We start from the raw sequence: 13,229 nt of genomic DNA, 5'->3' as shown, positions 1-13,229 counted from the left end.
AAATACTTAAAATGAATAAGGCGTAGGCGGTAGTTTGGGGATAGGCGTTTGATCTGATTGCAGCAATAGAGCCAGTCTACTTGGGAGATTTCGACACCCAGGTCCTCACCCCACGCGCGCCCGGTCAGGAGAGATGGAAGATGCTGCCAGTGTGAGGGCGTACATTTTAGTGACTAGTTTCCGGGGGGAGGGGGGACGTGTAAAGGAAGTCAAGAATGGCCATCGAGGAAGGAGGCTGGGGGAACGAGGGGTGAAGCTCCTTGCAGATAGCCCTGAGTTGATAGTAGAGCAGAGTGTCCATGTCCAGTCGACAGCGAGTGAGAAGAATGTGTCCCCAGGGTAGAGGTCCCACACTGTGGAAAGCCCTAAGCGGGTTGCATGTTTAACCATCCCGGAAGACTGAAAGGGGGGAAAAGCTGGATGATGAACAATAGGCATGGCATTCGCAGAGAGCATATCAGAGCTGGAGAATTTGCATAGCCCGTCCCAGGCCCAGCGCAAGGTCTCCACCGTGTCGATCTCAGTACGTGGGAATTTTGCCGGGGCGAACAAGGCGGACGTGAGCAGCCATGGAACAGCAAGGTCGGCCTCCACCGCGACATGCGGCTGAAAAGGAGTGGGGTGGAGCCAAAAATGGAGAAAACTGGCCTGAGCGCTAAGGGCATATCTATACCATGTTATTTATGCCTCCTCCCCACAAACCCAACGGCTTAACTGGGATAGTTGGCTCACTAGCACTAGACAAGCAATTGGTAAATCTAAAACAACCTCTGGAGCCATACAGCTGCCTCCCAGCCTCAACCATCTGGGGTTATCACTTTCCACCCCCAACAAGCACCGCCCACGAAAGCCAAGAAAATTCAGTGAAAGGGATCAGTAGCAATTCAGAGTGCTGGGCCCACCCTCTAGGATACATTACAGGCGGCCATGAAAGCAATGGATTTCCACTTGTAAAAGATGGAAATACAGGTGGACCTTTATCATAGCTATATTTATCTCAGGAATTGACCCCAAACTGGAAGCTCTAAACAATTGAATCCGGAGTCGAGAGATTCAGAATATATATTCACCTCATGCCACTGCTTACCAATATTGGAAAAGTTATACTCATTGCCACAGTTTCTAAGTAGCCTAGTAGAAGAGCGGAAGAAAAACATATTCTGCATTCACTCATTGAACAGTGATATAGAAATAACTTACACAATATCTAATATAGCTCCATACCATTGCCAGGAGGTGAAGCCTGATGTCCTTGACCGTCATCCCCAGCCTCAGAAAACATTAAATTAAGCTGAAGTTACCTCGTTTGGTTTGAACGTAGCTCTCAAGTCTAGCCCCAGATCCTCACACCCAAGGACAATACCTGTCCTACTTAAAGAAGCCCCTGGTTCACAGCAGAAGCCTCTCATTGCTAACCCTTTAGATGAACAGGTGGACGCCCTGAGATGAACAGCCCATTCGTCCCGAGTGGCCTCCTGCAAGTGAATTCACAGGATAACTGCCTCCCAATAGACCATCAAGAGGCAGCTATGCAGAGAGAAAAAGACATATCAATATCAACTGATAACCAGGTTCAGGCCCTCCGAACAGCAGTAACCCAAGGAGAGGATGGGCCAACCAAAGAAAGTTCACCAGGAGAGTGCAAAAGGTGCGTGACTCTAAACCAGCTGCCCTGGTGGTGAAGGAAAATGATAGAAAATGATCTCCAGGCTTTACTAAAAACCTGGTTCGGACAGAAGGATTAGTAGCTTCTGGGGAATATATCCAACCAACAAAACAGGCTGAGATTACCACTGCAGGAAGCGATCACGCAAGAGAAAGTATCAGCACTGCCCTAGGCAAACCCACCAAGGGCAAATACTAGTACCAGCACGGCCCTCTACCCTGGCCCTTCAGTCAAGTACACATCAAAATGGGTATTGACGCGGACGATGTTGTCCTCTTGAGCCACACGAGAATTGGCTTGCAAAGATCTATCCATGAGTTAGCTGACTTCGCTAAAACAAATCTGATGGAAATAAATACAACAAAAACAAAGGTCATGATCATAACTCACAGATTACGTAAACAAATGACATTCACAATTAATAACGCAAGGTTAGAAGTGGTTAACAGCTACAAATATCTCGGTGTATATCTGGATCGAAGGTTGTCCTTTTCAATGCAGTATGAGGCCATACAAAAAAAGGGTAATGCTCTACTTTTTGTATTTTGTAGTTGAACAAAAACTTTAAAAGGCCTACTGTTTAACCCACTAATGGCAGTCATCAAAGCAAAATTGCTTCCAACCATCGCATATGGAAGTGTTGTCCACCACGGAAACAACGCAGTAATTCTGGATAACATCCAAACACGAGTGTATAAAAGAGTATTTTGTCTGCCACGCAACGCCTCATCAGCCCAGGTACGTTTAGAGTTTGGCCTGCAGCAACCACAACTGTACAGAAGGTACAAGGCAATCAAAACCTGGTATAACATTTGGCTGAATCGTGGGCTTGAAATTAATAAAGCACTCTGGGACGCCCTGCAAAATGACCCTAAGTCTCACTACGCAAAGTATTTAGATGGCTCACTACAAATAACCAGGACGGCTGACCTCTGGCATCGAAAATTACCCTTGGTATCATTCCAGCTAATCATGAGAGGCGGTAAAAACGCTAAGCCGACGAGCTCACGCATGGATGGCATTACATTCTTACACTAAGCCAGAGCCAGCGGCTTACCTGGGCCTTGCCTTTTCCCCTCATCTTAAAAACAAGTTCGTAGAACTGTGTATGGGGAAGTTGCCCTCCAACGCCGACCTTCCTAGCTGGAAGTTCCAGGGCTCAAAAGCATGCAGCCTATGTGGGTCACCAATACAGGACTTTATACATCTAACATGTATTTGTCCAGCCTTAGGTTTCTACCACTGTCATCTGTTGAGGAGACAATTCAATGAAAGAGGCATCCACACCTGCAGATCCGCCATATTAAAAATCTGGACTCAAAGGACCCACAACTAATCTGCCAATTGATAAAATGTTTAATCTGTTATAAGAAATTAATGACACAGTGATACCGGTCATAATGTCGTTTAGTGGACTCTCCCAGTCTTTTAACATTCATAACATTGTAAATAGCTATAATGAATTAGATTTTAATGTATTGAACAAAAACAGTGGTGTTTTAGCTGTTTATACTAACTTTTATATTTGTATGTCAATGAAACTGAGATATTTACAAGCGTATCATGTAGCTACAATGTATCTTATGTATTGGAATATTGTGTGGGTTTTAATTAACTATACAATAAATAATTTCATCATAGTGCAAATGGTGGCATGTTGCCAGACCCTGAGTGCATAGATGCTTACATAATAAACTGTTTTGGCTATTGATGGGACTCTGATTAAGTCTACAAACAACAAAGTCTTGTTTGTTCCTCAGAGCTCATCTTTAGGGTTAAATGACGTATTCAATTGTGGTAATTTGATAAAACTCTAAAAGAGCACCAAGATTTTAGAACACCGTAATTCATCAGATAATTCATCTGGAGCATCTATAAAACCTAGAGGTGGGCAAGTGACAGAGCCCACTCTGATATGTATGGCATCGTCAGAACTAGCCTTAAAAGTGTTCGGTAAAAAAGCAGCATTTGGTGAATGGGGCATTAAGATCACACTCTATCATGAATACTACTATACAACTCTTCTAGCCACCAATCCAGATGCATCGGAACCAATTCATCCAGGCTGATTGTTACATCTGTTATCACCAGCTGCATGAAAACACACCTCGGGTAGCAAATCACTACAGAGAACAATCACTCAAGATCAACAGATTGAATAGAAGCACCCAACACTTATTCCATTTTCTATTTTAAGGAACCCCATTAGCATCGTAAACTCAAGTCAACGCGCACTACTAAGGACAGACTTCAAGATGGTCAGTTCCAGCCTGGAAGGGCCCTACTACACTAACGCCCTCGCTAAATCTAGTTAGTCACAGCTCCCTTTGGCCCTGGTGGAAAAAAAGGGAATTATGAGCTGGGAACATCATACAACCATCCGCCTCTATCAGCTGGGCAACCAGCTCCACGGCCAGAAATGGACCAACTTTAGATCCAATTCGCATTGCTCTTGGAACATATCAGGAATCCACAATAAGGCTACTATTCCAGAAGTAGTCAACTACCTGAGGAAGTTCCAATACATACTTTTACAAGAGACATGGGCTGAGCATTCGGTTCCTCTGATGGGATACATGGAACTTAACAAGACTGCTTCTAGATCATGTCCCAAAGAACAGCCGAAAGGGAGCATAGTAATCTACATCTTGACGCACCTGAAAATAGGGGCTGAACAGCTAACCTGCCCTGACTGAGAACTGGCTTCAGGTAGTTAAAATCGAAGACTGGGCCCAAGGGCAAAACATCCACTCAAACTACTTAATGTATATTTTAACCCTGTTTTTAAGGTAAAGTCAACAGCCATACCAATTCGGCAATCAACTCCTAATAACCTGAAATTAGATTATGATGCACAATTCATAATAATCTCAGGGGACTTTAACTCGAACCCAGTGCTTAATTTGAGCCTGTGGTTTCCGGTGCTTGGGACCAGCACTTAATTGGCAACACCGACACTTATGATGGTGTGCCACCTGGTGGCACTATTTGTACTATTTAGAAATGAGAACAACAACAGTTGTTTATTCAATATACATATAAAATGAATAATACCTGCCACCTGAGCCACTCATATAGCTTTGGGGGCCAGGAATAGTCTGAAATGCCAAACTTATTATTAGAGTGTGATGTTAGTTGGTGTGTTTGCACTGTCACCGGAAGCGCTGGCCACGGCAATGGGTTTGCTGCAAGCTGCAGTGGCTGCCTGACGAGGGTGCCCCGGCAATTGTTTTTTGTTTTTAAAAATTAAGCACTGGTCAAGATTTATTAATTTACCCGTGCACAATTAAAACATTACTGCCCAAAATGCAGTATGGAATGTTCCAGATCAAGCAGCCTGTCCATTAAGACGAAACGATTACTAGGGTATTCAGTTTGCCTCACCGCTAACTGCCTCTAGACTACGAATCCTGAATGGTAGATTCACAGGGGACTAGCCCTGTCCTGGACATATATCTCGCAAAAGACCACCACCGTTAAAGAGTGTTTGTTTCCCTGGCCCTCTTTGAATGCATCGGGGGCTTCAAAATTGAAGTCCGTGAAAAGAGTGATCATAACTCAGACAATATTCGTGAACCTTAAGCCACATATACGTTCAACAGCTAACATTGTAATCTCAGACTTAAACACAGCAAATCTGAAGGGTTGCTATGGCAAGGACAGTCGCAAGAAGAACCTTTATTAAACTGCACTAATCTGAATGAATTCCAACTCGCTCCGCTCAATGCTATCACCCACTGGGCACAGTACTGTGAGGTTTCATTGACAACATACAGCAGAGAAAAGGCTTCTTCTCACCTATTAACCGTTAAACGGGAAAATTAGCTGTGGATGACAAAACATCTTACTGCAGCAAAAAAGGGCATTAACCAGAGAGAATCGCCTATTAAAACGCAACCACCTCGGCAAGCTGCAACAAGACAGATTGAAGAAAACTGCGCCATGAGTACAAGAGAGCAGTCTGGACTGCCAAGCAACAGCATAACGATAAGTTCTGGGCACAAATGTTCAACTCATGCAAAACCAGAAATTCTGGAAAACAATAAGATAGACAAGGACTCCACGGCCGTCTACAATACTGACATGAGCGAGGATTCCTCGGTACATCACCTGTGAAATCATTACTCTATTACGCCAGCGGAACTTACAGAAAGGGGTTATTGGGCTAGGCAAAAGTGTAGATGACTGGATCAACGCAGAAATCAGTAGTCTATACACCCTGACGCTTTCACCCAATCAGCCCTACTCAAAGGGCAAAAAAGAGACCTGAAGCAAACAAGGAGGGGCTTACAGCCTGGGAGCAAGATTGGTCGCAGTGAAGAATTCGATGGAGATACTTAATGGGTGACATAAGTCTGCAGAGCAAAAAACATGCCCTATAGAAGCCATTATAAAGCAAATTAGAACAGAGCGGACTACCATCGGCCCTCTTTAAAAGCCTGTCCTGAGTTTTGGGCAGAAAAACTTCTCATTCTTCACAGTGCAGTGAGCCATCAAAAGGCAGTTCCTGGCGTGGATCCTTTATCCACCCAATCTTTAAAGGGGGTGATATGGGTGACCCTGCACTCTACTGACTGATTGCCCTACTTGATATCTACTCCAAGTACTGCGTAAGCTGAGTATTACAAGACCTACAAGCATGGGCAGACAGTCTGCCCTCATCCCTTGGAACTAAACCGGATTCTGCACAGACTAGGGCACACTATCAAATTTGGCAGCCTTAGCTTTCTGCATAGAAAATGTCTTCAATGCAAAATCGACACTTCACACTTGCTTTATTGATTTTTAGCCTGGGTCCCCCAAGATATACTCTGGCAAAAACTTAACAGCCTTGGGATCCCGTCACAAACAACAAGATCCATCCAACGTCTTTATATCAAAACGTGGCTATGTTTTGAGACTAGAGATGGTACCAAGCTTTCTCAGAAAATCTATATCATGGTTGCTTTGAAGCAGGAATGCGTTCTTGCCCCCTTATTGTTCAACATATCCATCTCAAATCTGTCCACTGAACTAGATCTAACAAATGCTCATTCTCCAGAACTAGGGGGGCGCCCCCTTAGTCTCATTCTATATGCTGATGATCTGCTTATAATGAGCATGACTCCTGTGGGGCTGCAGTGACTCTAGATGCTCTACTCTGCTTTGCAAAACTGCTCAAACTTTTTTAATCAATCACAAGAAAATAGCAGTGACATTTGTGGAGAAACTAATTTAATCTGGGTCATGGAATATCGAAGGGCTCCACAAATTCATTGACTCAAAATACAAATATCTTTGTATGGCATTTGATTCAAAAGGCACCCTTGTGCTACATGTGGTCACAATGAAATCTAAATCCTCCTCGCTGACTTAAGGATTAATTACAATTTCAAGATCACTGCAGGGCCACTCCAAAAGGATATGGTGGTGAAGCTGTTTCCGACCATTGCATATGGCTGGGAAATAAGAGCAAGAAATGTGTCAAGGTTAATAATCTGCTAATCTCAAAAGCCTAGCAGTCCATTTACAAGCTCCGAAATTACAAATTGTAGGCACAACTGAGTCTGGGAGCTGGTCTTAATAAAACAGACATTAGCCACAAAAAGCTCATTTTGAAAGATGACCTATAGATTTAGATCGGCTGAGGAAAACTCACTTGCTGCATGTGTCTGGCTTGAAATAAATAAGCAGAATTCGTAATCAACATTCAGATGTTTCCTAGCCTAACCTGCCTTAGTACAGTCGTGCTAGACTAAGCCAATAGACTCTACATTGAGATCACAAAACACCTAATTAACAAACATAAATAAATCCAGAATGTCATCTCCAGAAGAGATGTTAATTTAAACAGACATGGTTAATCAGCCTTGTCCTGAAGGCCCTACACTTTTTACCTGTTGCAAGAAGAATATCCTTAAAATCCCTCTACAGAGCACTGGACCAGTCCCTCGTTCCAGTTAAAGTTCAAACCCAACTCTCAAAGAGGAACCAGAGAATGTGATTTTCATCCCTATTATCATTCCGCCAAACTGAATAGGTGGAAGAGCTCCCTGAACAAATCTGCAAAGCATGGAACACCCTAGTCAAGAAGATAAAGACTACTAGAAACCACCAATAATTCATAATAATAAGTATTACCCAAAAACAATTTTTTTCATGTTGATTCGACCAAAGCACTGATGGTATCAAATGTCCCAGTGGGTTACGATCACTTTGTTGATGGATCAACCCAAAATATTTTGGCGGGATCATGACTCTGACAGCTGCGTGTGGTCCATCCAATATGTTGTTCCAGCTGAGCTGTATATGGGCACCATCAATGACAACCTATATAATACAATATCAACATGTATTTGGTTAGTACCTACATTGATGGCTGTGTCTAACTTGCCACTCTTTACAACTCCCACACTTATTGCCTTGATCAACACCTCTTGCCTGCTTCCCAACCTTATGCACAGCTCCCTTTTTCTCCAACATTATACAACCCAAAACCATCGCACTTTGAATCATGAACCCAAAAGCCACACAGGAGCTAACAAAAATTTGTAGTGCTCCTGTGCCCGCACCTTAAAAGGGATTCCTGTTTATTTCTTATTTATGGAAATTAACAGCATATTTGAGAGTTTGAGCCTTTGCTTTTGCTTTCCCATATGATATAGCCACCACTTCATAATGTGTTGTATTTCAAGGGAGTGCCAGATCTTAGTACATTCACTAATAACATTAGATATTTCTCAAACTGTGGTTCCAGTTGTGAGCATCCAGAAGAAAACTATTTTTGCAAAAACTACCTAGCAATTGAAGGGCGTTCATGGATATTTCGTAATTAATTCTGGGTAAGATGAATGACACTAGTCCACTTAAACTCAGATTCCTCAGTACAATAAAAAATATATAGCTTTCTTTAATACAAATTTTCAATTAATTTATTTAAATTTTCATTACAAATGATGCATTGTCAGTACACAATGACAAATGACAGTTCATTTGCTGGCTATGGTATGGCAGAATGTTGGACATAAATTGTTATCCCCATGATCAGAGGAATCTGAGAAACGTAATGTTAATTACCTTTGTAAACCAGCATTCAGTACAAAAGTGACAGTTGTAAACCTTGTTGTGTCTCTTTTTTACACCATTTGTATCCACTAATTCAATGATTAGCTTGTTTCACAAATTAAACATTTTATCTAGTTTTTAGAAGTGTGCAGCCTTTTAGATTTATTCAGGTGTTTTCTACCTATTTCCCAAGTTTAAGCAGGTAGAGACCCTACAAATATGAAAAGGTGACCACTATTAAAGTGTGGATTTACTGTTATTTTTTCTACTCTGCCCTTTTCAGATAGACGAGAAGAGAGTTAATTTAGCTCAACACATTTTATTGTGAATGCCACTTGTAGGAAAAGTAACACTTTCTTACCTAGTATTTGTCAACATTTTAAGAAGAAAAAAAATCTTAAGTTTCGACTCGTTACTCTAGATTCATTAAAGGTAAATCACAAGCGCTGGATCTTTTTACAGTACCAAAGTTTGACCTGCATATCATATGTACGAAAAACTTTGTGAAAGCGTAAGAGAAAATTGTCAAAACAATTGATTAGCAATAAGGAAGAAAACCTTTAACATTTAAGGGATTAGTAATAGACACACATACTGCAATCAAGCTCTTACCTTCATGGTGATAGCATGACTGTTGAAACTGTTCTAGCTCTGTTTTTGCCAGTTGGTTCAAATTATTTAACTCATCTCACACAGTTTATGTACCTTTATAGAAGATGAATACGTTTATACCTTCCTAAACTAGGTTGCATTTTATAATTGTTTTCTTTTAGAATCGGAGGCAATTTCTAGGCAAAAGAGTTTGGCATGGGAAAAGTCAATGGTAGCAACAACCTCACCTCTACGATCCGAGTCACCACCACGGAGGGAGAGAAATCTTGATAGACGACAAAGAGCAAAAGACAGAAGAAGGCATCAGGTATATGATGATGATGATGATGATCAGGTAGAACACAGAATCCAGGAGTATGATGGAGCCCAGGAGACATGCATGGACCAGCAGCATGATGAGGACCATGATGATGACGACAATCAAAGTAAAAGTGAGTAGAAATTATTGGAATTAAATGTGGAAACAAATGTATCCATGGTTAATGATAATAGTTTCACATTTTGCTTTTTATTTTATATTGTGTTATGAATGAGGAAAGAATCACAGACCAACAGAAATTATCAATTGTAATTTATTTGGGGAAAAAAGAAAAGCAAAAAAGTGTAATGGTGCGTAGTACATTGGAAGATTTAGTATTGTTTTTTCATTATGTCCATGAAGTGTATGCTTCGCTTCCTTATGTAAGCAGTTAGTGAGCTGGATTATACAAAAGCTTAAAATCAATAGTGCATGCCTCCCTCAAGTACCCCACATGAACAGGTGAAGTACTCCAATTTTTGAGACCCCAGAGGTGCTAGGGGTAGCACCCTATGACTTCGAGTACTTCCTGATGTGGTATTATAAAATTCTGCATATCTTGATAATGCAACAAAGAACTTGGCAACAGAAGCTGAAATATGAAAAGACATCTTTATTAAACTCAAATGAGTGAGACTACGTCGCACAGAAGCCTTAGCAACTGAATGAGGCAGTCTGCAGAACAGAAACCAGTCTCCTCTTTTATGGAGAATGTTACGCTCTGGGCAACACCGCCCTTCTCTTGCAGTTGGTCATTCACATGTATACATTGCAAACGTAAAGGCAGAGTCATGATGACCATCCCACATTCCAGCTAAGCCAGCCCGTAATTATTTACCCAGCAAGGCTCAGATCCCACATCAGATATCGATAGGCCCCAATAAACATGAGCATTTCCTGTTTTGGGAAACAAGCCATAAAGCAGGAACATTCAGGTGTGAAAGAGATTAGCCGGAGGCTTGTGTAGGATGAAAAGACTTTATGGTGTGTCAAGCCCTGATGCTAATCACAGGTGGCCAGAGGACGGGGAACTCGTGAGACCAGTTTGACCTGGGGTGGCGGAGCCAAGCTGCCCAGGTCACAGAAAAGTCAAAGAAAGGCACATGTGCTCTAAAAGGCCCGTTTTCGCTTCATGCTATATAGCCTATGTGAGGGCAACCATAAGATGGCCACCGCTACAAAATGAAACCCACGGAGTCAATGTATAATAACGTATACATAGTGCATTCATAGCTAAAACGTTACACAAAGCACTTGTACATACCGCATTGACCATTCGCTGTTCGCTAATACCGGGATAGACAGGGGTAGGGCCCTGCCTCCTACGCGGTCCCAAATTTTAAAGTACGACAGACCCTCCTTTTGCCCTTACATAGGCAATAACTATACTCTCATCAATCCGAGTCCAGGTCTACAGACATGAAGTCATGGAGATGTTGCTGTAGCATCATCCTATTACTTAGCGACTCTCACGGGACACGTCTCCTTACACATGTAGTAGCACAAAGGCCACATATGGCAGGACAAAATAAGGAATACCTCTATCTAGGTGGCATAAGATCACAGCCCCAACAATTAGTGATGTTTACTACTAACTAGTGTCGATGCAGAAGCTGTACAAAAGAATTGCTTACGAATTCTGATCTTTTAACCTGCTCATGTTCAGGAAAAGGGTGAAAAAGTGCAAAGAAACAGTGGTAGGAAAAGACATAGGTTGGGAAGAGGGTGCAGAAGTCAATTGAGTAGAGAAAATCAATCCCACCCATAAATGACAACTTCATGTTTAAAAAAAACACTAGAAAACACGTTATTAAGAATATATAGACAACGGGAGAAAGTAGCGACCACTATTACAAATGAAATAATAATTGTCTACAACCCTGAGCAAAAAGCAAATCCTAAAATTATTTAGTAACATTTTAGGGCTCCTATACATTTTGTATGTTCAGGTGAAACAGTGGTGACCCTCATCAATGCTCTGAGGTGAAAAGGGGGTACCCTTCCACAGAAAATGGATTTTATTCTGCTTATACTAGACAATGCCAGCAAAACAAACAGTCTTCTAACACCTAGTCTATACAATCACACGGAAACTTCTTGTGAAACCACCTATGCCCAGAGTCCGTTCAAAAAGCCTCTCTGGCAGGCTTCTATTGTCCATCAAATCTTCTTCTGTTGTTTTCTTTTGCCTGGGCCTCTTCATTCAAGCCTTTCATGAGAAAAGTACTGCTTAGTTGGAGTGCCCTCCTGGCAAACACCCACAGCTCACTCGAAAAAGTCTCAATGTCTCAAGGCAGTGCGCCAGTATTTTTCCTTTGCGGCAGGCACTACAGGTAGTGTGCTCTCCATTGATCAAGGGCACAGGTCATCTCGTGCAGATTCGGGACCATTCTCAGACTCCAACACTCGTCATTCAGTGTCAGAGGACGCTCAGGCTGCTCTTCCATGGGCACTGGAATGTAGTGCCTTCTGTCAATCTTGGATCCGCCGGTGCACTGCACTTCCATTGAAGCAAAGGAAAAGAGGGGGGGGGTGTGTGGCCAAAAACTCAGGCCAAGGGGCTCAAGGGACTGCACACTGTGAGAGGTTACCAGCACATGACAGGCGCTCTTTTGCACTGGAATTCTGATTCTGTGGCAAAACCAGCTCCTCCTTCTTTTCTGATGTTGAACGCCTTCTGATGAAGCAAGTGTGATGCTTTAAACAGTTCGTTGTATAACAAGGGGACTGTAAACAGGTGGCCTGTGATTTTCAAAGGAGTGGCCACACGCCATGGGACAATTTTCGTCTAGAATACACTGTCTTTCTCAGGAAGCAATACAAATAAAAAGGCAGTAGGCAAAACAGTGCCTCTAAGCTTTTCAATTGGGTTTCCGTGTGAGAGCCTCCATCATCTAAGGGTAGATAACTACACGAGAATTCTATCTAAATGGATGTCTTCACATATGGTGGCATTGTCTAACGGGGCAAACACATTTTTTTTTCAATGATTATATACAAGTGTTTCTAAATTCCTTATCTAGGACATCTCAATAGAGAAATCACATGGTACAGATTATCATAGGCAGGTAGAAACCTTTCACATCAGGTGCACTAGGCAATACACAGGCTAATAGTCAGATATGAAAACAAAAGACAAGAACTAGAGGGTCCTGATATTTGCATGATTAGAAACTTCTGATCCCACCGAAAATTAAAGCAGCAGGAACAAAAATGGTAAAAACCACATTAAAAAATAGACATTGAAAATTCGTCATGTTCAAAAAAAGGTAAACGTAAGTTATCTCCTATCGGGATGGAAAACTTGTCTTACTATAATATAATATACTTGACAGTTAGGCTGGAAAACATTGAAGCAGGCCTAGGGACAATTCTTGAAAACCAGTCTGGTCATACAAGAGGGGATTATACATAATATGGAGGGTCCCTGGTACATCACTGCAGTCTGGAAGTGTGTACCTGAACAATACACCTACAATAATAAATGGGCTGACTGGTGAAAGGAATACAGAAAAGGGAATTGGAACTAGGACACAACTAAAATCCCCAATAACTAAGCATGATGCGACATAAGAAGCAACAAAAGCAATAAAAAATAAAACTCTATAG

At 42.0% G+C, this 13,229-nt stretch overlaps 1 protein-coding gene across 5 annotated transcripts in view; it reads left to right on the top strand.

Annotated features, from left to right (window-relative positions):
* Positions 1–13,229, top strand: part of LOC146797866 (RNA-binding protein 6-like) — a 1,129,330-nt gene that overhangs the window by 693,896 nt on the left and 422,205 nt on the right. For all 5 annotated transcript variants that reach the window (XM_085625068.1, XM_085625070.1, XM_085625069.1 and 2 more), the window contains one exon: positions 9,484–9,753. In XM_085625068.1, coding sequence (XP_085481194.1) covers positions 9,484–9,753 — 270 coding nt within the window. The remainder of the gene's footprint in view (positions 1–9,483; positions 9,754–13,229) is intronic.

Source organism: Triturus cristatus, chromosome 9 (genome assembly GCF_964204655.1).
Source record: "Triturus cristatus chromosome 9, aTriCri1.1, whole genome shotgun sequence".
Classification (NCBI taxonomy): Eukaryota; Metazoa; Chordata; class Amphibia; order Caudata; family Salamandridae; genus Triturus; species Triturus cristatus.
The sequence above is the reverse complement of the archived record's forward strand: the minus strand, read 5'-3'. Positions and strand labels throughout refer to the sequence as shown.